The 27,598-nt window shown below is 51.7% G+C and overlaps 1 protein-coding gene across 1 annotated transcript in view; it reads left to right on the forward strand.

Annotated features, from left to right (window-relative positions):
• SLC17A8 (solute carrier family 17 member 8) overlaps window positions 1–27,598 on the forward strand; it is a 140,727-nt gene that overhangs the window by 32,158 nt on the left and 80,971 nt on the right. The window contains exons 4-6 of the mRNA XM_075342388.1: window positions 5,147–5,261; window positions 5,357–5,444; window positions 5,905–5,991. Of these exons, the coding sequence (XP_075198503.1) occupies window positions 5,147–5,261; window positions 5,357–5,444; window positions 5,905–5,991 (290 nt within the window). The remainder of the gene's footprint in view (window positions 1–5,146; window positions 5,262–5,356; window positions 5,445–5,904; window positions 5,992–27,598) is intronic.

Consider the following 27,598-nt stretch of genomic DNA (forward strand, 5'->3'; position numbering starts at 1 on the left):
GACATGGCTATATCAGGAGAACTGTTCTACATTTCTAATTGGAGGCATTTGTTAATATTATTATTATTACTACGCCTACTACATGTTGGGATAGGAACTTGGAGATGAGAATACCACTTTAATTATACCAGGGATGCCATTTTAGCTCAATCTTGGACAACCCCTTTAAGGAAGCTATATTTTCATATATTTTTTTTTATTTCATGGCCACTTTTTTGATTTCTTATAATTATATGATCTGTGATATATTTGAGGTTTTGAGTAGGAAATACATTATTATTAGTGGGCACATACTGTTTGGAGGTAATTCTATAGAAGACTCCACTGGCAGGTTAGTCAAATCTGGCATGGCTGATAACAGAGCAATGTGCTGCCCTCATGGTAATACCTTACAGCCAAATTCTACTTAATTATTAATTAACTACTGTATTCTATTACACAAATAATGAAGGTGTCTTGTGATCTGAGGCACAAGTACTGATGATAGACATGATTCTTGAAGCATTCACTTTGTAGTCAGATATATGAGCATTTAAAATCTTCGTCCGGCTGAATAGGTACAATTGTAACTATTCACTTTTTAAATTGCAATAATTTTTTTTTTTCGAAAAGCCGTAGAGGGCTGAAATTTCATGACATCTCAGCAGTTTTGGTCCAGAATATATTGGCCAAATTTCAATAAAACATCTCCACCCCCTTCCGAGATAAGGGGTCGAGAAATTTTGGCAAAATTATGCAGCCTGACAAAAGGTTAAAGAAAATTAAATGACTCAATCACAATTTAATTTGACATGAATTGTCATATTGCCCTACATATTCTCTGCAGATTACAGCTGTTTGTAGTGAGTGACAAATATGGGCCACAGTTTGCAACGTTTGTCACTTGTTGAAAATTTGAAGAGTGATTAAAAAAGTGGGTGTGTTCCCCAAAGAGGTGTAGTCTTAGTTAAATTTATTAAAGGGGCATTCTTAAGTTTCAAAGTTATCCCCTATCCACTGGATAGAGGATAACTTTCCGATTGCTGGGGGGTTTGACCGTTTGGACCCTCACTGATTTCCGAGAACCTGGACGAATGGAGCAGAGATCGATCATGTGCACTGCTGCTTCATTTATTCTTATAGGAGTACTGAAGACCAGCCGATCCATAGCAATAGGCTATCCTCTGTGGACCCATTAAGAATGAATTGAGAAGTAGTGTGCATGATTAACAACCATTCAACTCACAGGGGTGCTCTTCTGAGCCCCATTGTTTGAGATTGTTGGGATTCTCAGTGGTCGAAGCCCTAGCTATTGGAAAGTCTGATAACTTTCAAACTAGAGAATATCGTTTAAGAAAGCTTAAAAATTGAACAAATATTGGCACTGACCTATGCTTTTTCTCATACTGTTTCTTAGTTTTTTACATCGGATACTGCATTTGAATTCTAGATCTCCAGTGTTGACCTGGCTTAAGTTACCATTGTAAAACATAGACCAGCTACCCGTGACATGATGACTGTGCTTCATGTATCCTAGAGAATTGAAACTACTAATGTCTACTGGCGATGTGGATACTGTGAGATAGAGATGATATTGTATCAAATCTTTTAATTCCTGAACCAATAACAAAATTTAGTCTTGAAAATCAGTAAGCAGTTTTCTAGTTTATAGTTTCTTCCCTATGCAGCTTGGCAATTTTATACTAAACGATCTGTGATAGTTCACTCATGTAAAAATAGTATGTCATTGTAGTAAATGCTGGGAGGTTCGAAAGCCGGGTCCTTTATTGCTAGGTCATAAGTAGTCAGCTTTTAATACAAATCCTTATTTATCTTGATGGGACGCTCCAGTTTCTACACTTCTTATATTTGTTTGTCCTTTGCCTGCTGTCCTTGGCAAGATTCTTTGTGAATAATTCTAGGTAGAACAACATTTCATAGCCTTAGTGAAACACAGCAAGCTCGCTGCCGAGATCGCTGCTGAGTCACGCTTTTTGTGACGCGGCAGTGACCTCATTAGCGATCTCGCGGTGTGTGACACTGAGCAGCGATCTGGCCCCTGCTGCGAGATCGCTGCTCGTTACACACAGCCCTGGTTCGTTTTCTTCAAAGGCGCTCTCCCACTGTGACACACAGATCGCTGTGTGTGACAGCGAGAGAGCGACAAATGAAGCGAGCAGGGAGCAGGAGCCGGCGTCTGGCAGCTGCGGTAAGCTGTAACCAAGATAAACATCGGGTAACCAAGGTGGTTACCCGATATTTACCTTAGTTACCAGCCTCCGCAGCTCTCACGCTGCCTGTGCTGCCGGCTCCGGCTCTCTGCACATGTAGCTGCTGTACACATCGGGTTAATTAACCCGATGTGTACTGTAGCTAGGAGAGCAAGGAGCCAGCGCTAAGCAGTGTGCGCAGCTCCCTGCTCTCTGCACATGTAGCTGCATTACACATCGGGTTAATTAACCCGATGTGTACTGTAGCTAGGAGAGCAAGGAGCCAGTGCTAAGCTAAGCGGTGTGCGCTGGTAACTAATGTAAACATGGGGTAACCATACCCGATGTTTACCTTAGTTACCAGTGTCCGCAGCTTCCAGACGCCGGCTCTGTGCAAGCGCAGCGTCGCTTGCACGTCGCTGCTGGCTGGGGGCTGGTCACTGGTCGCTGGTGAGATCTGCCTGTTTGACAGCTCACCAGCGACCATGTAGCGATGCAGCAGCGATTCTGACCAGGTCAGATCGCTGGTCGGATCGCTGCTGCATCGCTAAAGTGTGAAGGTACCCTTAAGTGGGCTTTACATGCTACGATATCGTTAATGAATTATCGTCGGGGTCACGGTGTTTGTGACACACAGCCGGCGTCATTAATGATATCGCAGTGTGTGATACTTATGAGCGACCTTAAACGATCGCAAAAGCGGTCAAAATCGTTTGCCGCGGAGAGGTCGTCCTGAAACAAAAATTCGTTTTCTGCTTATTAGCGATGTTGTTCATTGTTCCTGCGGCAGCACACATCGCTGTGTGTGACACCGCAGGAGCGACGAACATCTCCTTACCTGCCTCCACCGGCAATGCGGAAGGAAGGAGATGGGCTGGATGGTACGTCTCGCTCATCTCCACCCCTCCGCTTCTATTGGACGCCTGCTGTGTGACGTCGCTGTGACGCCGCACGAATTGCCCCCTTAGAAAGGAGGCGGTTTGCCGGCCAGAGCGACGTCGCAGGGCAGGTAAGTGCATGTGATGGGTTTAAGCGATGTTGTGCGGCACAGGCAGCAATTTGCCTGTGTTGCACAACCGACGGGGGCGGGTATGATCGCTTGCGATCCTGCTAGCGAGATCACAGTGTGTAAAGCCCGCTTTCGTCTACATAACAAGTAATTTGTTTTTATATACCTTTTGAGTAGCGCTGAGCGGTTCGATTCATGGGACTCCAGTCCAGCATTAAGATCAGTGGTATCTGGCTTCCCAATGGAAGTTCTGAGAACCACTTACCTTCTGGCATCCCCATTGCAGCATTTGACTTTTCAGGGTTGGCACAACTTCATCTGTGTGACATTCTGCACAGATGATGTCGCACCATCCCTGGTTAATCAAAAGTCACGTTGACGAAGCCGGTAAGTAAGTAATTCTCAGACTCTCAGGTACCACTGACCTTAATGCTGGACTGGAGTCCTGTGAATCAGTCCGCTCATCACTACTTTTGAAGTATTTCATCTACTTTTCTCTGTTTATACATAGATTTTTTTCACGTACGGTGATATCCCTAAAAAAGGCAGTGGATTAACTCCACTCTGCTTTCTGACACGCCTAACATCATAACAGGCACTCAAGTGTCTGACAAAATTCTACTTTAATTTTAAACATGAATAAAGTTGATATCTATGATCTTTATGTGGGGAGCATGGGGCAGGCGGTGGTAGTCGTGTATACAAGGGATACCAGTCCGCAGCGCAGCCACAAGGTAACCCCTTGCCTCCCAGTCGCCTCTCCACTTAAAGGATGACTCCGGAACAGTCCAATCTTCACCCCATCCTCACTCTAAGACAATAAACTGCACAATGTTGTAATCTCTTTGAACAATGCAACTTTCCTTCTTTGCTTCACAGATTGCGTCTTCACAAGCATTACACTGGCTCCGCTACTGGACCTGATGGGGTTCCCTCCAGACTCCATTCCCACATATGATTTAACGGCCAATCACTTTCACCTGGGCTCAATTAGATATCGCTAGGCCCCTCATTCTCTTGTCTGATGTTCCGCTGCACAAACCGATTGAAAAAATCCTTAAGTCTATCCGTCCCACACACAAGGATTCAGGGATTAGCTTGCGCTTTGGACAGGCCACGTATGACAGCACTCCTCTGTTTGTGCTTAGGCCAGGACCTACCCTTCTCAGACAAGGGCTCACTGACCTTCGGCTCGCAGGAGATGTATTAGGGTATCCGTATCCAGGAAAACGGACGCTTCCCCGACTGACCGGACTATACCCCGCTTCTGGGGATGCAGTTCTACTGTCTTCAACGTGCAGAACCCCGCATGTCTGTGATCACAGGGGTGACCCTTAGAATCATAAATTAAGACTATCAGTTTTCACCTTGTTTTCTGTATCTCCTCCTGGAGACTTTCCTTCCCTCCTGCTATCTTCTGTCCTATATATATATGCTACTCTCCTTCTCTTACTTAACTCCTAAACTGCTTACCAAGGTGCCAGGACTGCTGTCCCTAAGCCACATTGCCACCCGATGGCCATATACACAATACATATACATTACATTGCATGACACTAAACTTTAGGTGTTCCGGCTACTTCCAAAGGGGGGGTGGCGTGGCCTTGACCCCCTACATTTCTAACTGTAAAAAATAGGTCAGCTGTGTCGAAATCTATGTTCTGATTCTATGTAACAGATAGGGCCAGTATGCTGAACTTTTTGTTTAGTAAAATGGCAGCTATGATTACAGAAATCCAAAAGATCCTGTCAAATAGACAATGGGACCCATTAGGTGACGCTGGTGGCCATCAGGTGATGGATCCAGCGCTGCTACTAGTTTTGCTGTTCCGCAGAACAAAGCAGATGTGGATGAAGCCTAAATTATGTAATTAGAAATTATATAAAATAAGTCAATATTTCATAAACAAGACAACAGTTTAAGAGACGTCTCTTTTTTATCTTGTAGGGTATTTGGTGCTGCTATTTTTTTAACCTCCATCTTCAATATGTTGATACCATCAGCGGCAAAAGTTCATTTTGGATGTGTTATATGTGTCCGTGTTTTACAAGGCCTTGTTGAGGTAGGTGGGTAAGATATGATTATAGTCAGATATATAGCTTTAAGGTGCTTTTTAGATATTAATATAACTTTTGAATACATAATATATATTTTTAGGGTGTAACATATCCAGCCTGCCATGGGATGTGGAGTAAATGGGCACCACCTTTGGAGAGAAGCAGACTAGCAACTACTTCGTTTTGTGGTAATACAGCCTTTTTTTTAATAAAAAAATAATAAATTTGACTTTAGTAACCCCCCACTCCTCCTCATCCTTATACACATGTGCGGTATATTCGCCTTTGCTCAGCGGGCAGGTTTATTTCCAAGGGGAATAAGTAACCTCACATGGGAAAAAATATTGGACATTTTGAAATTCAATGGAGGGGAAGGTATTCACTTTTTTAAAAATAAATTAATTAAAATTACAAAAAAGGAACATAAAAATAGCATTTGATAACAGCCAAGGTGAAAGTACATACCACATAACAATAAAGAAAACTAAAAAATGCCATTGTGGTTTTTGGAAAATATTTTTTTTAGATAAAGCTAGAAGTGGATCTAGCAGGAAGAAGTATATGTCCTTCCAAGAACATATAAATAATTGCTACAATTGGTTAATGTGACACTTACATACTGTTCCATCCATTACTTTTCTATTGCAGGCTCGTATGCTGGTGCAGTAATTGCAATGCCATTAGCAGGGATACTTGTACAATACATCGGTTGGTCGTCTGTATTTTACATTTATGGTAAGTTTTTTTTATATGTGTTTGTATATTCTAAATTAGGAGTCAACATAGTTTAAGAGGCGGGGTATGTAATGTTGCTCATTCATATTCTAAATAGAAAAAAAAATGTATTTGTTTTTAATTAATAAAAAAACTTGTACTAAAGCTTCAGAATGTCTGTTTTTTTACTTACATGAAAAACGGACCAAGTTTCATCAGTGATTTGAGTCAGTGCTTTAGCATTTTTTTCACTGATAGAAATTTAAAAACTGTCTCCACCTTCTATCAATCAATGAAAAAAGGACAGCATGCCGATAGCATTCAAGTGCTGTCTGATTTTTGTCTCAGACCCATAGACATACATTACCAAGTTTGTTCCGATACTCGGATCGACATTGGACACGTCTCCTCGATTTGGCACAGAACACTCGGTTTACCCAAAAAAATTTCATGGGCATGTGAACAGCCAATTTCATAGGTATGAGTGCTATCCATGAAAAAAAAAAAGATAGCACTCAAATTCTATCTATGTACTGTCCATTTTTCATTGGCTGATAGATAGAAGGTGGAGAAACACTAGGGAATTTGAAGAAATTCTGTTAGGCCGCTTTCACACTGTGTTCCTCCCCCTTTTCAGTGGTGCCATTGGGGCTTCCGTCTCGAACCCCCCTGCAAAACATGTGTCAGATTAATGCGTCGACGGGGCCACTGGCTATAATGGTACAGACGGAGTCGCTGTGGCTTTGTCACGCACCATTTTCAGGAGTATACGCTCACTGGAGGCAGATACCCAAGTGCAGTCTACTATGTCTGAGTGTCCGCCTCCAATGGGCGTATACTCCCGAAAATGGTGCACGACAGTGCACATGATAACATGCCTGTACCATTATAGTCAGTGGCCCCATTGGCGCATACGTTCGAAACTCGGGTTCGTACAGAGGCCCCGATGGGATCCCTGAATGAGGGGAGGAACGCAGTGTGAAAGCAGCCTTAGAGAGACAAATAGCCCCAATCATCATTGCATTCTCAACAGTTTTTTTTACATGAATAACTCTCAATTAGTGACTTTTTATGTGTGACAAATTCAGGAAATGTTTTGCGCCTTCTTTTAAGTTGTCTTTTTTGAGTAGTTACCATATTTATGGCGTATAAGATGACTTTTTACCCCCTGAAAATCTTCTCAAAAGTCGGTGCATACGGCGGTGCATGGTGCCGCCATGGCTGTACATACAATAAAAGATATTTTCACCTGTCCTCCGTTCCCGTGGTGCCTCCAGCTGTTTCTTGCAGTCCGCAGGCATACAGAATCTTCCGTAATAGCATCCGGTGTACGGAGTCGCTGCTGCAGGATGTCGTCACGGCTTTACTATAGTTGAATGCTTTACGGCGCCACAAAGCATTTAACTGCAGTAAAGTGCTGACAGTAGCGGCAGCCCTGTGCATTGGACGCGCTTTACTGCTGTGGCGCCGTAAAGCATTCAACTGTAGTAAAGCCATGACGACATCCTGCAGCGGCCGCTTCGTTCAGAGGACGCTATCACGGAGGGGTCTGTGTGCCTGTGGACTGTAAGAAGCAGCTGGAGGCACCACGGGAACGGCGGAGAGGAGAGAATATCTTTTATTGTGTGTAAACAATGGCACATAAAGGACAAAAGGAAACCAGCAGGAGGACATTATTAAACAATGAGCTCATTGCTGCACGGGACATTACAGCAGGGGACATTACTAAAAAATGGGGTCATTACAGCAGGGGACATTATTAAACAATGGGCACATTACTACAGGGGACATCACTAAACAATCGGGACATTACTCGGGTCAGCTTACACTGGAGTATATACGATGTATCCCAAACTCTATATTTTAGCTGGAAAAGTTAGGAGTCGTCTTATACGCCCAGTCATTTTACACGCTGGGAAATACGGTAGTTTTCTAATTTTTACATCAATAGGGTTTTTCTGATTCTCTGTTTTAGGCTGATGCGCCAAATGTAATTTTCGTAAATTGTCACCGAAGATGGCGCTAATGCACATGTGTTCTCTCAGGAGTGATTTTATGTATGCTAGTTATTTTGGATCAATGTTTCTGCCATTTGTGAAAATTGGAAGTTTATGTGCTCAAATGTTACAAAAATAAGTCAAAGACAAAGAAGAGCAATTTTGGATTTTGCGAAAACTTCATGAAGCAAATGCACCATTTTGAAAAATATGATGCAAAAAATGCAATGGACACTGCAAGAATAAAACAAACTTAATACCCTTCACAACATTTGACTTAGGGTGGTGTCACACACAGCGACAACGACGTCGCTGCTACGTCACCATTTTCTGTGACGTTGCAGCGACGTCCCGTCGCTGTCGCTGTGTGTGACATCCAGCAACGAGCTGGCCCCTGCTATGAGGTCGCCGCTCGTTGCTGAATGTCCATCTTCATTTTTTGGTCGTCGCTCTCCCGCTGTGACGCACAGATCGCTGTGTGTGACAGCGAGAGAGCGACGAAATGAAGCGAGCAGGGAGCAGGAGGCGGTATCTGGCAGCTGCGGTAAGCTGTAACCAAGGTAAACATCGGGTTACCAAGGTGGTTACCCGATATTTACCTTCGTTACCAGCCTCCGCCGCTCTCACGCTGCCAGCGCCGGCTCCTGCTCTCTGCACATGTAGCTGCAGTACACATCGTGTAATTAACCCGATGTGTACTGTAGCTAGGAGAGTAGGGAGCAAACGCTAAGCAGTGTGCGCGGCTCCCTGCTCTCTGCACATGTAGCTGCTGGACACATCGTGTAGTTGTCGCGGGCGGAGGAGGGGACGCCGCGCTCTCCCACTGCTCGGGTCCGGCTGCCGCTGCTGCCGCGGCCTGCTGCCGCGGCCTGCTGCTGCTCGGTGGCTCGAGCGATGGGCCGGATCCCGGGGACTCTAGCGGCGCTCCTCGCCCGTGAGTGAAAGGGGATTGGTAGTTGGGATTGTTTATTGTCCGTGACGCCACCCACGGTTGTGGTGATTAGGTGGACACCACCGCTGCTCTGGCTGGGGATCCCGGGAGTGGTGGTATGGAGCAGCCAGTTGTTGATTTGCCCCTCCGTGGGTAGGGGATTGGTGCTCCCGGGGCCCAGTGATGGGGTTGGGATGGTGGACAGGCGGGTTATGGGGCCTGTGGAGGTGCAGGGGCACAGGGGCAGCGCGGTGCCGCATGGCACGGAGGTACTCACTCAGCCAGTAAACACGACACAGTTCTTGGTAAACAAACGGCTGGTTGGACGGGTCCCTCGGGCGGTTGCGGTGCTGATGTTCCCTGCAGTTGACGGTGACGGTCTCTTCCCTGCACCTATGTGTAGTCTGTTGGTAGCGATGGATTCCCACAGGTAACCCGCTCCCCAGCCTGGATATGGGCCGGAGGAGCCCCACTCTTGCCCGCAGGCGCTGGCCCTGGGAAACTGCTGCCTTGGCGGTGGCGGTGTCTCCCCTTAACGGTCGGACTGTTGCCTTCAATCGGGACTTGGTTGTTGGGAGACAGTCGTCCCCTTCACTGACGGATTTGGCAAATTATGGCGACTCCTAGCCTTGCCGGGATCCGAAAGGCCCCTGCCCTGGTGCTGACTGTTCTTTGTATACCGCTCCGGTACCGCCGGGTCACCACCCGTCCACGGTCCTTTCGGCAACCTCCGAGTAATCTCTCCTGCAGACGGTCACCGCCGTCTGCCAACCTTGCTGTCTCAGTCCGGGGCACACACCCGGACTAACTTCAGGCTTCTTGCTGTCACTTTCTTCACTTTCTACTTCCACCCTGTCACTTGCTCCTTTACCACTTCCTTCTACTCTCAACTCTAACACTCATCTGCCTGGTTTTCCCGCCTCCAGGGCTGTGAACTCCTCGGTGGGCGAAGCCAACCGCCTGGCCCACCCCCTGGTGTGGACACCAGCCCCTGGAGGAAGGCAACAAGGATTTTAGTTTTGACCTCGGTGTACCTGCAGGGAATGTGGAGTGCGTGTTGTGTTGTGACCTGTGACCCCTGGCTTGCCCAGGGCGTCACATTCCCCCTTAGCAAAACGCAGACCATCCTCGGGCTGCCCGTCCAACACCGGTTTTATTTTCCTTTTTGTTTTTCTGAAAAATAGAAAACGGTAACATATTTACAATTAAAATAACATCTTCCCACAGCGGGAGGCACATTTCTTTAAACGTTACGGGTTCAAACGGTTAACGGTTACGGTTTCCGCTCTCTCCCACCCAAGCAACCTGGCCCTGATGCTGCCCCTAAAGCCCAGGCAGCACCCCTTGACCCCAGTCCTGCACCAAGTCACCCGAGCGGGATCTGTCCTTCCCCTCCAGAGGGTAGCCACCAGTCCCTGTGGTGGCTGGGCCCCAGCCGGCTCTACTGCGGGCCCTCCCTCCAACCTGCCTCTCCGGAGGCGGTAACTGCGGAAACGGTACCGGTAACTCAACTTATTTACAAGCCACTAACGTTTGTGGTTGCCCTGCAAGTTCACGGGCTTGTCCATGAGCAGTTCCTCATGCAACTTTTTAAACGGTCCCCACGGGGACAACGGTGCCGGCAACGGCCGGTTTTCCCAATCACGGTGCAAATCAGATGACTGTTCGTTTCCATTTACTTATCATCATTTTCAAAAGGCTTTGGTCCCAACGGGGACGGTGCAACTGTTCTCCGCTGCCATCACTCCAAATCGTCGGCTTCATCTGAGGGAGGGGGTGCAGAACTCACACGGCCCTCCTGGCTGCCCCTCAACTTTGCATCCAGGGCAAACCACCCCCTCTCTCCACAGTGCCGGGTATACTGGACTATGTCTCCCGGCATCAGGTTACGACCGGGGTGCTCCTCGGGCAGATGAGCGTTCACATCCCTCCGGGCTATAAACACTTCGGCCTCCAGGCTCAGTTCATATATAAACCCATAGCCGCGGCGGACATCAAACCGCCTCACCTGCCCTTCATACAGCGGGCCCCGGACACGAAAAGTCGCCTGACGGAGGTTCTCCATTTCCCGGATTGCACGGGCCACCAACTCCGCCTTCCTCCTTTCCCTTTCACCGATCTCCGGGCCCAGCGGTACCGGCTCCCTGTCCCAATACGGCGCTGCTGCGAGCTCCGGCGCACGGGTCGGGCCCCGCGGGACATTGTGGACACTGCGCACTGTCAGGGATCTGGGTGGCAGGTCCCGCGGCATCTTGGCCTTGGGCGCCGCCTTGCAGCGGCAACCCGGCGCAACCTCAGCCGAAGTGTAGGGGATGGGCACAGGGGCTTTCCGCGGTTGGGCCTTCGGCTCGGAATGGGTTATCAGCTCTGGCTCGAGGGGCTTCTCAGGGGATGCCTCCGGTGCAGACTTCAGGGCCTTCCATGGCAGCACCTCCGATTTGCTACGGGCTCCGGCTACAGGTCGGCCCGCCGGGGCGGGCATGCTGGGTATCGCTACCGGTTGCGGTGGCAGCGGGCCTAGTGGCGGGGTCACAGCTTCCGAGACAGGTGGCGAGGGAGGTAACAGGGCGAGAGGGCTTGGACCGGGTCCCGCAGCCGCGATGACCGGCCCTTCAAGGGCATCGGGGCGTGGGTCACTCACCCTCCCTTCCTCAGCTTCCTCCTCGCGTCTCCGCACGGTTGCTATCACGTCCGCAATGTCGGCCTCCCACTCCTCCATGAGGAGCTGCATTTTGACCTGCAGCCTTTGATAGAGCTGCGCGGTCCGGATCTCCACCCACGCCGAGGTTCCCGGCGCGGGGGCTACGGTGCTTCGGGACGGCATCCACATGCCGCTGGCGACTTCTTCCAGGAACAGGGTGACTGCAGAGTCCTGGCGTCCCTGCTTTTATAGCTGCGTTCACATGCAGCCAGCCGCCATCGCGTCCCCCTTAGCTTCTTTCCGGCCCCTCCTCTATCAGGGCGGGGTTTTGGCCTTCGCGCCTTTGCTACTCGAGAAGACGCTCGAGCGGGAACTCTTCGCGCCAAAGATGGCGGCTTCTGAAATTTTCTGGCCGGACACCTCCGGCGGTAACAAGGCGCACCTCTACCAGACGGCAGAGCGGTAAGATCCTGTTCATGACGCCAAGTTGTCGCGGGCGGAGGAGGGGACGCCGCTCTCTCCCACTGCTCGGGTCCGGCTGCCGCTGCTGCTGCGGCCTGCTGCTGCTCGAGCGATGGGCCGGATCCCGGGGACTCTAGCGGCGCTCCTCGCCCGTGAGTGAAAGGAGATTGGTAGTTGGGATTGTTTATTGTCCGTGACGCCACCCACGGTTGTGGTGGTTAGGTGGACACCACCGCTGCTCTGGCTGGGGATCCCGGGAGTGGTGGTATGGAGCAGCCAGTTGTTGATTTGCCCCTCCGTGGGTAGGGGATTGGTGGTCCCGGGGCCCAGTGATGGGGTTGGGATGGTGGACAGGCGGGTTATGGGGCCTGTGGAGGTGCAGGGGCGCAGGGGCAGCGCGGTGCCGCACGGCACGGAGGTACTTACTCAGCCAGTAAACACGACACAGTTCTCGGTAAACAAACGGCTGGTTGGACGGGTCCCTCGGGCGGTTGCGGTGCTGATGTTCCCTGCAGTTGACGGTGACGGTCTCTTCCCTGCACCTATGTGTAGTCTGTTGGTAGCGATGGATTCCCACCGGTAACCCGCTCCCCAGCCTTGATATGGGCCGGAGGAGCCCCACTCTTGCCCGCAGGCGCTGGCCCTGGGAAACTGGTGCCTTGGCGGTGGCGGTATCTCCCCTTAACGGTCGGACTGTTACCTTCAATCGGGACTTGGTTGTTGGGAGACAGTCGTCCCCTTCACTGACGGATTTGGCAAATTATGGCGACTCCTAGCCTTGCCGGGATCCGAAAGGCCCCTGCCCTGGTGCTGACTATTCTTTGTATACCGCTCCGGTACCGCCGGGTCACCACCCGTCCACGGTCCTTTCGGCAACCTCCGAGCAATCTCTCCTGCAGACGGTCACCGCCGTCTGCCAACCTTGCTGTCTCAGTCCGGGGCACACACCCGGACTAACTTCAGGCTTCTTGCTGTCACTTTCTTCACTTTCTACTTCCACCCTGTCACTTGCTCCTTTACCACTTCCTTCTACTCTCAACTCTAACACTCATCTGCCTGGTTTTCCCGCCTCCAGGGCTGTGAACTCCTCGGTGGGTGGAGCCAACCGCCTGGCCCACCCCCTGGTGTGGACACCAGCCCCTGGAGGAAGGCAACAAGGATTTTAGTTTTGACCTCGGTGTACCTGCAGGGAATGTGGGGTGCGTGTTGTGTTGTGACCTGTGACCCCTGGCTTGCCCAGGGCGTCACATAATTAACCCGATGTGTACTGTAGCTAGGAGAGCAGGGAGCCAGCGCTCAGTGTGCGCGGCTCCCTGCTCTCTGCACATGTTGCAGCACTGACGTTATGATCGCTGCTTCGGCTGCTGTGTTTGACAGCTAAGCAGCGATCATAACAGCGACTTACAAGGTCGCTGCTACGTCACAGAAAATGGTGACGTAACAGCGACGTCGTTGTCGCTGTCGTTTAGTGTGACCCCAGCTTTACAGGTCCTATAAATCATGGTAAGGAAGGGATTACCAACTGATGATGTATAGATATGTCATGGCGATCGTGGGGCAACAGGCACCTTGTCTGCACAATCACCGGTGGGAGATACGGCAATGCAAACATATTTTTTTTGTTAAAAAAAAACATTATTTTGTGTGTGATAGTAGCCAAGCGTAAACAAAAAACGATATAAATCTGGTATCACTGTTATCACACTGACCCGAAGAGTAAAGCTGTCTTATCACTCATAATGCACAGTGAATGTTTCCAATAAAAGCTTCAACTCAATCCACAAAAAGCAAGTCCCCACTCAGGTCCATTATCTTTCCATGGAAATATAGGGGGTTTTCATGTTACTGGTAACACAAAGGCTGTGGGAAAGCGCTATGAAAAAGAAACCCAGCAAAATCTGCACTCCCAAATCCAAATGCCCCCTGGCTCCATCCCTTCTGAGCCCCACAATGTTTCTAAACTACATTTAGCATTCATCTTTGACATTTCTGTACTGAGGAGAGCCCACTTAATTTACGGGGTGGGTGTCCCCAGAAGCACGAGCTGGGCACAATCTATGGGCACTACAATGTACGGGCGCCACAATGACAGATTTGCAATTTTCACTCATCAATATCTATTGCAGTTTGTTTCTGTAAAACACCCATCAAGTCAAAAATCATTACTACACCTGCAGATAAATTCTTAGAGGGTGTAATTTTCAAAATATGGATACTCGGAGAGGATTCAACTCTTCTGGCATGTAGGGGCTCTGTATATAGAGTCTGTAACTATTCTAGGAAAGTCTGTAATCCAAGAGTCAAATATCAATCCTTCTCTCCTGAGTCTCACCTTGTGGCTAAACAGTATTGTACAGTCACATGTGGGGTATTGTCACGTTCAGTAGAAATTGTGTAACAAATTTTGGTGCCATTTTTTACCCGTTTCCCAGTATACAAATGTAAGATCTGAGGCTAAAACTATTTTTTGTGGTAAAAATGTAATTATTTGTTCTTCATTGCCTTATGGTATAAAATTCTGTGACACACCTGTGGTGTCAGTAGGATCACTGCACTCTTAGATTAAGTATTTGAGGGGTGTATTTGGTAACGTGGGGTTACTTATGGGGGAGTCTCCTTTTCTGGCATGTTAGGGGCTCTGCCACTGTGCCTCGAAAGTAGTTTTCGGCCATATATGAGGGTATTGGCGTACTCAGGAGAGATTACACAACACATTGTAAAGACCAGTTTTTATTAAGAGAGTGCTCTAGGCATCATTTGTGATCTGGGCTGAGGTAGTTAGGAAGGGAGGAGGAGAAGGAGAGCTGTGATCATTACCTATTGTGAATGGATGAATCTGTGTTATCTATTTGTTGATATTACCTCTCTCTGAATTCTTTCCTGTGATGATAATGATATGAATGCTATTAAGTGATCCGACTTATCAGCCTCATGTTAGGCTTAATGTTTAGTATTAAAATTACAATATTTCAGGAATATCTCTTAATCTCTTCAAGCAGAAAAAAATTATATTATGACCTAATGTTTGTGTTATATAAATAATATGTATGACGTGATAGTATGGAATGTGCCTGACATAAGCATGGGTGTTTTACCCATGCCATTATCCAGGTGCTGGCCAACATTCCACTGCAATGTCTGAGGTTAGATTTAACTCCAATCTCACTTATTTAACACCTTATATTCAATGGTCCTTGTGAAAATTGCATCTAAGGAGTTTGACAAAAGGGAAATCTTCTTCTGTTTGCCCATTGGCACCTTGCAACACTGATGCTCTTCCATGCCAACTGGGGAGTCGGGACCTAACAAATATCTCTAGGTTTGTCATAAATGAAGGTCCATTAGATTAGGTTTCTCATATATAAAAGTGTATTAGATTTCACAAAAGTAAAACAGTGAAAGAAAGATAACCACTAGTGCCCATTGGGTTCCTCTAAGTGGTACAATATGGGTTTGGTGGGAGGAATTGCTTTCCTGATGGAGTTATGAATGTCACCACTCCTATATAGGACAATTTTGGTATCAATCACTTCAGACCGCCAAACCTTCTCCTGCTTTTCATTGGCTATAAGATGAAAAATAGGCGTTTGGAGATGGCAGTGTCGCGGGCGGAGGAGGGGACGCTGCGCTCTCCCACTGCTCGGGGAGCAGCTTGGATGTTAGTTCTTCCCTCCGTGGGTAGGGGGATTGGTTGTCCCGGGGCCCGGTGAGGGGTAGGGATGTTTGGCAGGTGGTCTACGGGGCCTGGTGAGGTGCAGGGTTGCGGGGGCAGCGCTGTGCCGCACGGCACGGTGGTACTCACTCAGCTAGTAACGAATACACAGTCTCCGGTAAAACAAACGGCTGGATGGACGGGTCCCAAGACGGCTGCGGTGTTTCTCCTCCCGGCAGGTTGATGGTGACTACCTTTCCCTGCACCTGTGTAGTGTGTACGGTTCCAATGGGTTCCCTCCGGTAACTCGCTCCCCAGCTTGGATGGGTGCTGAAGGAGCCCCTTTTGCCCGCAGGCTCTGGCCCTGGGAACTTTAGCCTTGGCGGTGACTGTGTTTCCCTTCACGGTTTGAACTGTCGCCTTCTATCGGGACTTGGCTGCTGGGAAACCCCGGAGATTCACTTCGCTAACGGATTTGACAATTTCAACGGCGACTCCTAGCCTTGTCAGGGTCCGTAAGCCCTGCCGGATGGTGCTGGCTTCTCTTTGCTCGCCGGTCCTGTACCGCTGGGCTACCGCCCGTCCACGGTCCTTTCGGTTCGCTCCAATCGGCCTCTCCTGCAGATGGTCACCACCGTCTGCCAACCTTGCTGTACCGTCCGGGCCACACACCCGGACCACCTTCAGACTGCTCCACTACCACTTACGTCCTCTCACTTTCACTTCAAACTCTATCTGACTGACTTCCTTTTCCCGCCTCCAGGACTGTGAACTCCTCGGTGGGCGGGACCAACCGCCTGGCCCACCCCCTGGTGTGGACATCAGCCCCTGGGGGAAGGCAACAAGGATTTGTGTTTGGCTTCGGTGTGCCTAACCGGGGTATGGGGTGTGTTGGTGTAGTAACTGTGACGACCTGGCTTGTCCAGGGCGCCACATTCCCCCTTAGCAAAATGCAGACCGTCCGCGGGCTGCCCGTCCATCACCGGTTTTATTTTTAACTGTAAAAAGATAAAAAATGGTAAAACATTTTAACAAGCATTTTGTATTCTTCCCACATCGGGAGGCACATTTCTTTAAACGTTACCAACATTCAATAACGGTTACGGCTTCCGCTCTCTCCCACCCAAGCAACCTGGACCTGATGCTGCCCCTAAGCAAATGGGCAGCACCCCTTGACCCCAGTCCAGCACCAAGTTGCCCGAGCGGGTTCTGTCCCTTTCAGGGGCCCCGCGTCCATGGGGAACCCCTGAACCCCCCGGAGTATCGCCACCGGTTACGGTAGTGGCGGGCCTGGGCCATCACTTTCCTCCAGGCCAATCCTCCAAATCAGCCTCTCCGGAGGCGGTCACGGTTTCAAGCCAACATTTCTATTTACATACCACAAGTTCGTGGTTGCCCTGCTAGTTCTCGGGCTTGTCCGTAGCAGTTTCTACGCATCGGTTTCAAGGGGTCCCAACGGGGACCAGTTGCCGGCAACGACCGGTTCAATCAAGTTACAAATCAGGTTAACTTCTCAGATAATCATTTGCACTTATCATTCAGAAACTTTCTACACGGTATTCTCAACACACAAAGCCCCCCTCTAAAAAGAGTAGTTTCCCTGGAGACCTTCGGGGCCCGGTATCGGTGGTGACAGGGAATGGGGCAGGGGGAACAACCAGTTCCTCCTCCCTGCTATCATGTAGGGCAGGCGGAGGCGTAGGGGAGCTGGGTACAGGTTCATCCCTGGGCACTGGCTCATGGTTGATCACTTCCATTACTTCCTCATCCACGGGTTGTGTGAACAGTATCACTGGAAGAATTACCGCGCCGTTCTGCGTAGGCCAGTCTGCCGGAAAATCACCCATCATGGTATGGATTACCTCCTTTTCTTTCTCAGCCGCTACCCTCAACACGGGGGGGCACCTCTTCAGATGGTCCCGGGAAACTGTGGCCAGAGTTCCTCCTTGGTCACGGCTGATCTGATAAGCCTTCCCATTCTCCCATCCTGTGGGCTGTATGACATACGGGGTTTGTTCCCATTGATCATCCAGCTTGTGGGTCCTCCTTTTTCGCTTCAGCACTACATCTCCAGGCTGGAAGGGACCAGCAGACACCTTCTGGTTGAAGCGCTGCTCCTGTTGTTCCCGACTCCGGCTCAAGTTCTTTTCAACATATTCCTGGACCTGTCGGTACTGCACCCTCCGCCGAGTGTCCCATTCAGCTGTCGAAGGGAGTGCTCCCGGGGCTTCCAACCCCATTTCCAAATCCACTGGTAGCCAGCCGGGGCGAGCCCTCATCAGGTATGCTGGGGTGCACTTCGTTGAGCTGGAAGGGATGTTGTTATACATATCGACCAGGTCAGGTAGCTTCTCCGGCCACAGGCAACGTCTTAAGGAGGCCCAGGACCAGGTGGTTCATCTTTTCACACATGCCGTTGGTTTGGGCATGGTAAGGCGTGGTCCGGATTTTCTTGCAGCCGTACAACTGGCAAAATTCTTGGAATACCTCCGCTTCAAAGGCCGGGCCTTGGTCAGTAAGCACCTTCTCAGGGTATCCATGTGGTCGGCAGAAATAAGCCTGGAACGCTCTAGCGGCGGTACGGCCGGTTAGGTCTTTGACTGGGACAACCACCATGAACCTTGAATAGTGGTCTACAATGGTTAGAGCGTAGGTGTACCCACTTCGGCTGGGGGTGAGCTTTACATGGTCCAGGGCAACCAGCTCCAGCGGTTAATGCGTAATCGGGTGTAGGGGCGCCTTCTGGCTGGCCTCGTCTTTCCTTCTCAGCGCGCAAGGGCCACATTCTCGGCACCAGGCCTCTACAGATTCCCGCATTCCACTACAATAGAACCGTTCTCTCAACAGCATCTCTAGTTTCTTCCACCCGAAGTGCCCAGCACCATCATGGTATGCTTGCAGGACGGTGGGCACGTTAGCTTGGGGAATCACCAACTGGCGGATCTTCTCATGAGTCTTCGGGTTAATCAGCTCGCGATACAACTTCCCCTGGTGTAGGTACAGCCGGGTCCGTTCTCGCCACAGGCGTTGGGCTTCAGCCGGGGCGGCAGGGTCTATCCCAGCAGCGCCTTGTTCCACCAGGATCTTGACTAGGCGGACAGCGGGTGCCTGGTCTTGAGCTTCCTGCCACTCCTGACTGGGCAGCGGGTCCAGGTTCACCCGTTGTTGATGGACATGCACCTTCTCAGTGGGCGGCCGGTGAAATGCAGGCAACTCAATCTCTTCGAGGTCGTCATCCTCGGGCCCTTCTTCTGACAGGTGGGGCATCCGAGAGAGTGCATCAGCATGAACGTTGGCACGGCCGGCCCTGTACTTGATGGTGAAATCATAGTTGGCTAGCCTAGCCACCCACCGCTGCTCCAACGCGCCCAGCTTGGCTGTGTCCAGGTGGGTCAGCGGGTTATTATCCGTGAAAGCGGTGAATTTAGCTGCTTCAGGTAATGGCAGAACCGCTCGGTGATAGCCCACACCAGCGCCAGGAGCTTGAGCTTGAAAGAGCTGTAGTTCTCAGGGTTCCTCTCAGTCGGTCAGAGCTTCCGGCTAGCATAAGCAATCACTTTTTCCTTTCCGTCTTGGACCTGGGATAGGACTGCCCCCAAGCCCACATTGCTGGCGTCGGTGTAGAGGATGAATGGGTGGCTGTAATCAGGGTACGCTAGGATTTCCTCTCCGGTCAGGGCCGCTCTCAGCTGGCGGAAAGATTCCTCATGCCTTTCTTCCCACACCAGTGGGGCTCCTAGGGGTCTACCACCTTTGGTCTGTCCCACAAGGAGGTCTTGCATGGGGGCAGCCATCTTCGTGTACCCCTTGATGAAGCGACGGTAATACCCCACCAGGCCCAAGAACTGCCTCACTTCCCTCAGCGTGGTCGGCCTCGGCCAGTCCTGGATGGCGGTGATTTTCTCGGGGTCGGGGGCGACACCCTCCGCACCCACCACATGTCCAAGGTACTGCACTCTGGGCTTCAGCAGATGACACTTGGAGGGCTTCAACTTCATCCCATACTTAGCAAGGGACGCGAACACCTCAGCTAGGTGCTCCAGGTGGGCTTCATACGTTTGTGAGTACACAATCACATCGTCCAAGTACAGCAAGACGGTCTCGAAATTTAAGTGTCCCAGACAGCATTCCATCAGCCGTTGGAAGGTCCCGGGGGCATTGCACAGCCCAAACGGCATGCTGTTGAACTCGCAGAGTCCCATAGGAGTGGTGAAGGCAGTTTTCTCTCGGTCTTCAGGCACCACGGCCACCTGCCAGTACCCGCTGGTGAGGTCAAGGGTAGAGAAGTAGTTCGCGGTTCTCAGCGCGGCCAGGGACTCTTCAATACGGGGCAGAGGGTAAGCATCCTTATATGTTAACTGGTTAATCTTCCGGTAATCCACACACATCCGCATGGTGCCGTCCTTCTTCTTAACCAGCACCAACGGGGCAGCCCAGGGACTACAGCTGTCCCTAATAACCCCCGCCTCCTTCATGTTCCTCAAAATGTCTTTGGCGCATTGGTAGTGTGCCGGGGGAATGGGCCTGTACCTCTCTTTAATAGGGGGTGTTCCCCGGTGGGGATGTGGTGTTGGACCCCTTTAATCTGCCCAAAATCCAGAGGGTGTTTGCTAAAAACTCGCTCATACTCCGGAACCACCCGGTATACCCCTTCTTTGTGATGTGTAGGGGTATCGTCAGTGCCTACGTGTAGCTCTCGGCACCACTCATCTAGCTCCCCTAGGGATGGGTGAGGACTGGCAGTAGGTGGTGAGATCGGGGGCACGGCCTCATGGATGGTGTGGGGATCTAGAGTGAGCAACTTGGCAAGGATAGCGTACCGGGGAAGCCTAACCTCTTCCTCCCCACAGTTCAGCACCCTCACAGGCACCCTTCCTTTCTTGACGTCCACCACCCCTCGGGCGGCCATCACTGTGGGCCAGTGTTCAGAGGGCATGGGTTCTACCATGGCGAGATAGTCCCGCCATTGGGGACCTACCGGTGCCCTACACCAGATCATCATCTCACTCCTGGGAGGCACAACCAAGGGGCCGCATCCATCACTCTCACTCCCCCAATCTCTCCTCCTGTCGAGTTCACATGCTGGCGATACATCAGGGCCCTGATCTCACGCTGCACCGCTCTCTGTCGGCTTCCCGCTGCTGTGGAGGCCAGCTGCTGCAGTAGGGTCAGCACATCACTCATGCAGTGCTCCATCACATTGGTCCCTAGCACCACTTTCGGGTCATGTTCACTGGGTTCATTCATTATCACAATCATTCCCTGGTGTTACAGTTCAGCTCGTCCAACAGTCATGGCCACTTGTTTGTACCCCACTTGGGTCAATGGGAGCCCATCAGCGGCAATCAGTGTCATGTTACCATCGGGAAGAGCAAATTCGTCCTTCCCCCAATACCGTTGATACAGTGTGTATGGTATTGTGGTTACCTGAGATTCAGTGTCCAGGAGAGCCATCACCGGTATACCGTCCACTGCCATGGGGATGATGGGTCGGGCTCCGATGTACCGGTCCCGCCAGTCTGGGGGGCCATGGGGTTCTACTCCTGAGGATTGGCCCGTGGCCCCAGGGGTTGCTCGTTTAACAGACACCGTCGGGAGTAGTGGCCGGGCTTGCTGCACCTGTAACAAATCGGGGGTCCATACCGTGAGTCATTGGCCCTTCTCCGCTGCATCCAGGGGACGTCCTCGGGGCTGTCGGCGAGCTGCATCTCTGCCGGGGGCTGGGACCTGGTCGGAGGCTGGAGTGCGGCAAGGATCTTGGCGAGGTCCCCATCTATGCGGCGGACTTGGGCAGCCAGTTCCTCCATCATGCCTCTTGGGGTTGCAGGTACCGAAGGTGTTAGGAGAGCAGGGGCCACCACGACGGGAGCCGTCTCAGCTGGCCATGGGGCTACCTCAGGGACTTCCGACGCTGGAGGCTGCAGAGCTTTAATGGCCCGTTCCTTTAACACGGCAAAGCCCACATCAGGGTGTTCTAGGGCCCAGAGCCGAAGTTGCTTGCGGTCCTCCGAGGACCTCATCCCCTGTACAAACTGCTCCACTAGCATTTTGTTGCTGTCCGCATCGTTGATGGTGTCTACCCGCTTCAGTGTGCGGAGGGCGGTTTGCAGACGCAAGGCGTAGTCCAGAATGCTATCCGCAGGCCGTTGTCGGCATTGGTAAAACTGCATCCGCAGCTCGGCTTCGGTATGGGTCTCAAAGGCAGTCTGTAGCTTCTCAAAGATGGTGGCTACAGAGGACCGGTCCCCCTCGGCCCAGGTCTCCACCTCCTGCTCAGCCGCACCGGTTAGCTGCCCCAGCACTACCGCTGCACGTTGCTTATCAGTTAGGGGGTACAGTTCCAGTAGCGAGTTAAGCTTCTTCCGGAAAACCTGCAATGCATCAGGTTTCCCAATGTACTGCGGCAGCCAGGTAGCTCCGGGCACATAGGGCAAGGAGAACGGCATCACCTGAGCGAGAGCTGGGGCCATGGCACCTCCCGCCAGTGCGGCCAGGACCTGGGCGGGCCCATTCCCATCCGCGGGTGCCGCTGCGGCTGCGACCACCGCTCCTCCAGCGGCTTTGTTGGGCGCAGACATCTTGTTTCCATCCCCCTTAGTCTTTTTCCGGCCCCTTCTCTACAGGGGCGGGGTTTAGGCCTTCGCGCCTCCACTGCTCGAGGAGACGCTTGAGCGGGAATTTTTCGCGCCCAAGATGGCGGCTTCTCCAAATTTTCGTCCGGACACCTCCGGCGGTCACAAGGCGTACCTCTACCAGACGGCAGAGCGGTAAGATCCTGTTCGTGACACCAAGTTGTCGTGGGCGGAGGAGGGGACGCTGCGCTCTCCCACTGCTCGAGTCCGGCTGCTGCTGCTGCTCGGTGGAGGCTCGAGCGGTGGGCCGGATCCTGGGGAGTCGAGCGGCGTTCCTCGCCCGTGAGTGAAAGGGGGGTGGTTTGGTTTAGGGATATTGTCCGTGACGCCACCCACGGTTGTGGAGAGATTGGGGACACCACCGCTGCTCTGGACGGGGATCCCGGGAGCGATGACAGGGAGCAGCTTGGATGTTAGTTCTTCCCTCCGTGGGTAGGGGGATTGGTTGTCCCGGGGCCCGGTGAGGGGTAGGGATGTTTGGCAGGTGGTCTACGGGGCCTGGTGAGGTTCAGGGTCGCGGGGGCAGCGCTGTGCCGCATGGCACGGTGGTACTCACTCAGCCAGTAACGAATACACAGTCTCCGGTAAAACAAACGGCTGGATGGACGGGTCCCACAGACGGCTGCGGTGTTTCTCCTCCCGGCAGGTTGATGGTGACTGCCTTTCCCTGCACCTGTGTAGTGTGTATGGTTCCAATGGGTTCCCACCGGTAACCCACTCCCCAGCTTGGATGGGTGCTGAAGGAGCCCCTTTTGCCCGCAGGCTCTGGCCCTGGGAACTTTAGCCTTGGCGGTGACTGTGTTTCCCTTCACGGTTTGAGCTGTCGCCTTCTATCGGGACTTGGCTGCTGGGAAACCCCGGAGGTTCCCTTCGCTAACGGATTTGACAATTTCAACGGCGACTCCTAGCCTTGTCGGTGTCCGTAAGCCCTGCCGGATGGTGTTGGCTTCTCTTTGCTCGCCGGTCCGGTACCGCCGGGCCACCACCCGTCCACGGTCCTTTCGGTTCGCTCCAATCGGCCTCTCCTGCAGACGGTCACCACCGTCTGCCAACCTTGCTGTACCGTCCGGGCCACACACCCGGACCACCTTCAGACTGCTCCACTACCACTTACGTCCTCTCACTTTCACTTCAAACTCTATCTGACTGACTTCCTTTTCCTGCCTCCAGGACTGTGAACTCCTCGGTGGGCGGGACCAACCGCCTGGCCCACCCCCTGGTGTGGACATCAGCCCCTGGAGGAAGGCAACAAGGATTTGTGTTTGGCTTCGGTGTGCCTAACCGGGGTGTGGGGTGTGTTGGTGTAGTACCTGTGATGACCTGGCTTGTCCAGGGCGCCACATTAGCGCTGCTGCCGTAGTAGACGAGAGGTTCCATGCTTCTAGTTCTGTAGTTTGTTTTGTGAAAGGGGTTCTGTTCAAATCAGAAATGCGTAATAAAGCTACTTCACTTGACTATATCTGGGAGTGTGGAACTTCTTATCTTCTACAGCAGCATCGTTGTCATCTCTAAACACCTATCCTCCATTTCGTACCCAGCAATAAAACAATAGCAGATTAGGTCCTTGATTGTACATTTGTACACAAGGTATGCATATACATATTTAGGCAAGCATCACATAGTGCATGATAAAATAAGAAACTTGGAACAAGAATGAGGAAATAATTTTTTTTCCCATTCCCTCCTCCATACCCATCATCCCCATTCCCCTTTCGTTAAAATTAATCATCAATTTATATGCCCCCAAAGAAGTGCAAATAAAAAGTATAATTCCCACCCCAAAAAAGCCAACACACAGCTTTTTCAATGGAAAAATAAAGAAGTTAAAGCTTAATGCAATTATAGAATGATGAAAAAAATTGCTCAGTACTAAAAGCCCAAAATAGGGCTTTAACCCCTTCAGCCCCAAGCCTATTTTGACCCTAAAGACCAGGCCATTTTTTGCAATTCTGACCAGTGTCACTTTATGAGGTTATAACTCTGGAACACTTCAGCGGATCCCAGTGATTCTGAGATTGTTTTTTCGTGACATATTGGGCTTCATGTTAGTGGTAAATTTAGGCCGATATTTTTTGCGTTTCTTTGTGAAAAAAACGGAAATTTCGCGAAAATTTTGAAAATTTTGTAATTTTCAAACTTTGAATTTTTATGCTCTAAAACCAACGAGACATATGACACAAAATAATTAATAAATAACATTTCCCACATGTCTACTTTACATCAGAACAATTTTGGAAAAAAAAAAAAAAATTTAAGGAAGTTATAGGGGTTCAAAGTTTATGAGCAATTTCTCATTTTTACAACAAAATTTACAAAGCCACTTTTTTTAGGGACCACATCACATTTGAAGCGATTTTGAAAGGTCTACATGACACAAAACACCCAAAAGTGACACCATTCCAAAAACGGCACCCCTCAGGCTACTCAAAACCACATTCAAGAAGGTTATTAACCCTTCAGGTGCTTCACTGTAACTAAAGCAATGTGGAAGGAAAAAATTAACATTTTACTTTTTGCAACAAAAATGTTAATTTAGCCTCAAATATTGCATATTCACAAGGGTAGCAGGATTAAATGAACCCCCAAAATTTGTTGGGCAATTTCTACTGAGCACGCAGATACCTCATATGTGGCGAAAAACCACTGTTTGGGCGCACGGCAGGACTCGGAAGGGAAGGAGCGCCATTTGACTTTTTTGAACAGAAAATTAGCTGGAATCGTTAGCCGCACCATGTTGCGTTTGGATAGCCCCTGAGGTGCCGAAACAGTGGAGCTCCCCCCACATGTGACCCCATTTTGGAAACTAGACCCCTCATGGAATTTATCTAGATGTTTATTGAGCACTTTGAGCCTCTGGGGGCTTCACAAAAGTTAATAGAGTTGAGAAGTGAAAATAAAAAAAAAATTTTTTACCACAAAATTGTTATTTCAACCAGGTAGCTTTTTTTCACAAGTGTATCAGGAAAAATTGCACCATAAAATGTATTGTGCAATTTCTCCTGAGTACACAGACACCTCATATGTGGTGGAAATAAAATGTTTGGGCGCACAGCAGGGCTCGGAAGGCAAGGAGCGTCATTTGACGTTTCAAACGCAAAAGTGTCTAGGATAATTAGCGTATTCCATGTTGCGTTTGGAGACCCCCTGAGATGCCGAAACAGTGGAGCTCCCCCACATGTGACCCCATTTTGGAAACTAGACCCCCATGGCATAGAAAAAAAAAACAGTGGCAGATGGGGGGGGGGGGCGGCAGATGGGGCGGCGGCAGATGGGGGGGCAGCGGCATATAAAGGGAGCATCTGTGATTGTGAGACGGCGGCTGGGATAGGGTGGGGGCGGATGGGAAAGGGCGCAGTGGATGCAGGAGCGGCAGAGGATGGGGGGAGGGGGGATGGGGGGGATGGGTGGGAAGGGGAGTGGGAGGTGAGATTGGGGATAGTTACCCTACAGGATGGATCTAGGCAGCTGGATCACAGGAGATGAAGGAGGCAGCAGATCGGGGAGGGTGAGAGGTGGGGGAGGGAGTGCAGCGCAGATCACGGAGGAGACAGGTGAGCAGAGCACAGATCACGGGGGTGAGGGAGAGCGGACAGCAGATCACGGGGGTGACAGGTGAGGGAGCACAGATCACGGGGGTGACAGGGGAGGGAGCGCACATCACGGGGGTGACAGGTGAGGGAGCACAGATCACGGGGTGACAGGTGAGGGAGCGCACATCACGGGGGTGACAGGGGAGGGAGCGCACATCACGGGGGTGACAGGGGAGGGAGCGCACATCACGGCGGTGACAGGGGAGGGAGCGCACATCACGGCGGTGACAGGGGAGGGAGCGCACATCACGGCGGTGACAGGTGAGGGAGCGCACATCACGGCGGTGACAGGTGAGGGAGCGCACATCACGGCGGTGACAGGTGAGGGAGCGCACATCACGGCGGTGACAGGTGAGGGAGCGCACATCAAGGCGGTGACAGGTGAGGGAGCGCACATCACGGCGGTGACAGGTGAGGGAGCGCACATCACGGCGGTGACAGGTGAGGGAGCGCACATCACGGCGGTGACAGGTGAAGGAACGCACATCACGGCGGTGACAGGTGAGGGAGCGCACATCACGGGGGTGACAGGTGAGGGAGCGCACATCACGGGGGTGACAGGTGAGGGAGCGCACATCACGGGGGTGACAGGTGAGGGAGCGCACATCACGGGGGTGACAGGTGAGGGAGCGCACATCACGGGGGTCACAGGGGAGGGAGCGCACATCACGGGGGTGACAGGGGAGGGAGCGCACATCACGGGGGTGACAGGGGAGGGAGCGCACATCACGGGGGTGACAGGGGAGGGAGCGCACATCACGGGGGTGACAGGGGAGGGGGCGAGTAGCCGATCACGGGGGTGAGAGGTGGGGGGAGCGGGCAGCACATAACGGAGGAGAGGGGGCGCGCAGCATATAACGGAGGGGAGGGGACGGGCAGCACATAACGGAGAGGGGGCGCGCAGCACATAACGGAGGAGAGGGGGCGGTGCCGGGCAGCACATAACGGAGAGGGGGCGGGGCCGGGCAGCACATAACGGAGAGGGGGCGGGGCCGGGCAGCACATAACGGAGAGGGGGCGGGGCCGGGCAGCACATAACGGAGGAGGAAGCGGGCAGCCGATCTCGAGTGGAGGGGGCTGGCAGCACATCACGGAGGTGAGGGGACGAGCAGCCGATCACGAGGGAAAGGGGCCGGGCAGCAGATCGGGGGGGACCGGTGGCACTGTGGCAGATGGAGGGCGGCGGCGGCGGATCGGGAGGTGTGGGGGTGAGGGTGCAGGCAGCAGATCGGGTGGTAGATCGCGGAGGGCAGCGGCGGATCGGGAGGTGTGGGGGTGAGGGTGCGGGCAGCAGATACGAGGGGTGGGGGTGCGGGTGGCAGATCACGGAGGGCAGCGGCGGCGGCGGATCGGGAGGCCGGTTTCATACAGTGCAAAAGCAGCGCGGCAACTTCCGGGTCCCATGCTCCGGTCACATAACAGCATGGGACCGGAGCTTGTCGCCCTGCCATTGCACTGTGTACACTCACTGTACTGGCGTGCTGCAGGGAACGGGAAGTGAAGCTGATGGGGCGGTCACCGGCAACAGGTCCACTGTGATTGAAGACAGCGGTCACAAGGCCGATCTCTCCAATCAGAGCTACTGGAGCTGGGGGAGGGTGATCCAGTGAGGTCACCCAGCTCCAGCCAATGGCCAGTGCTATAGCTGCACTGGCTAGGGCTGGATTTCAATGTTTCAGTCACTTTAAGTGGCTGGAACATTACAGTGGCTGTGATTGGTTGA

Source organism: Anomaloglossus baeobatrachus, chromosome 4 (assembly GCF_048569485.1).
Source record: "Anomaloglossus baeobatrachus isolate aAnoBae1 chromosome 4, aAnoBae1.hap1, whole genome shotgun sequence".
Classification (NCBI taxonomy): Eukaryota; Metazoa; Chordata; class Amphibia; order Anura; family Aromobatidae; genus Anomaloglossus; species Anomaloglossus baeobatrachus.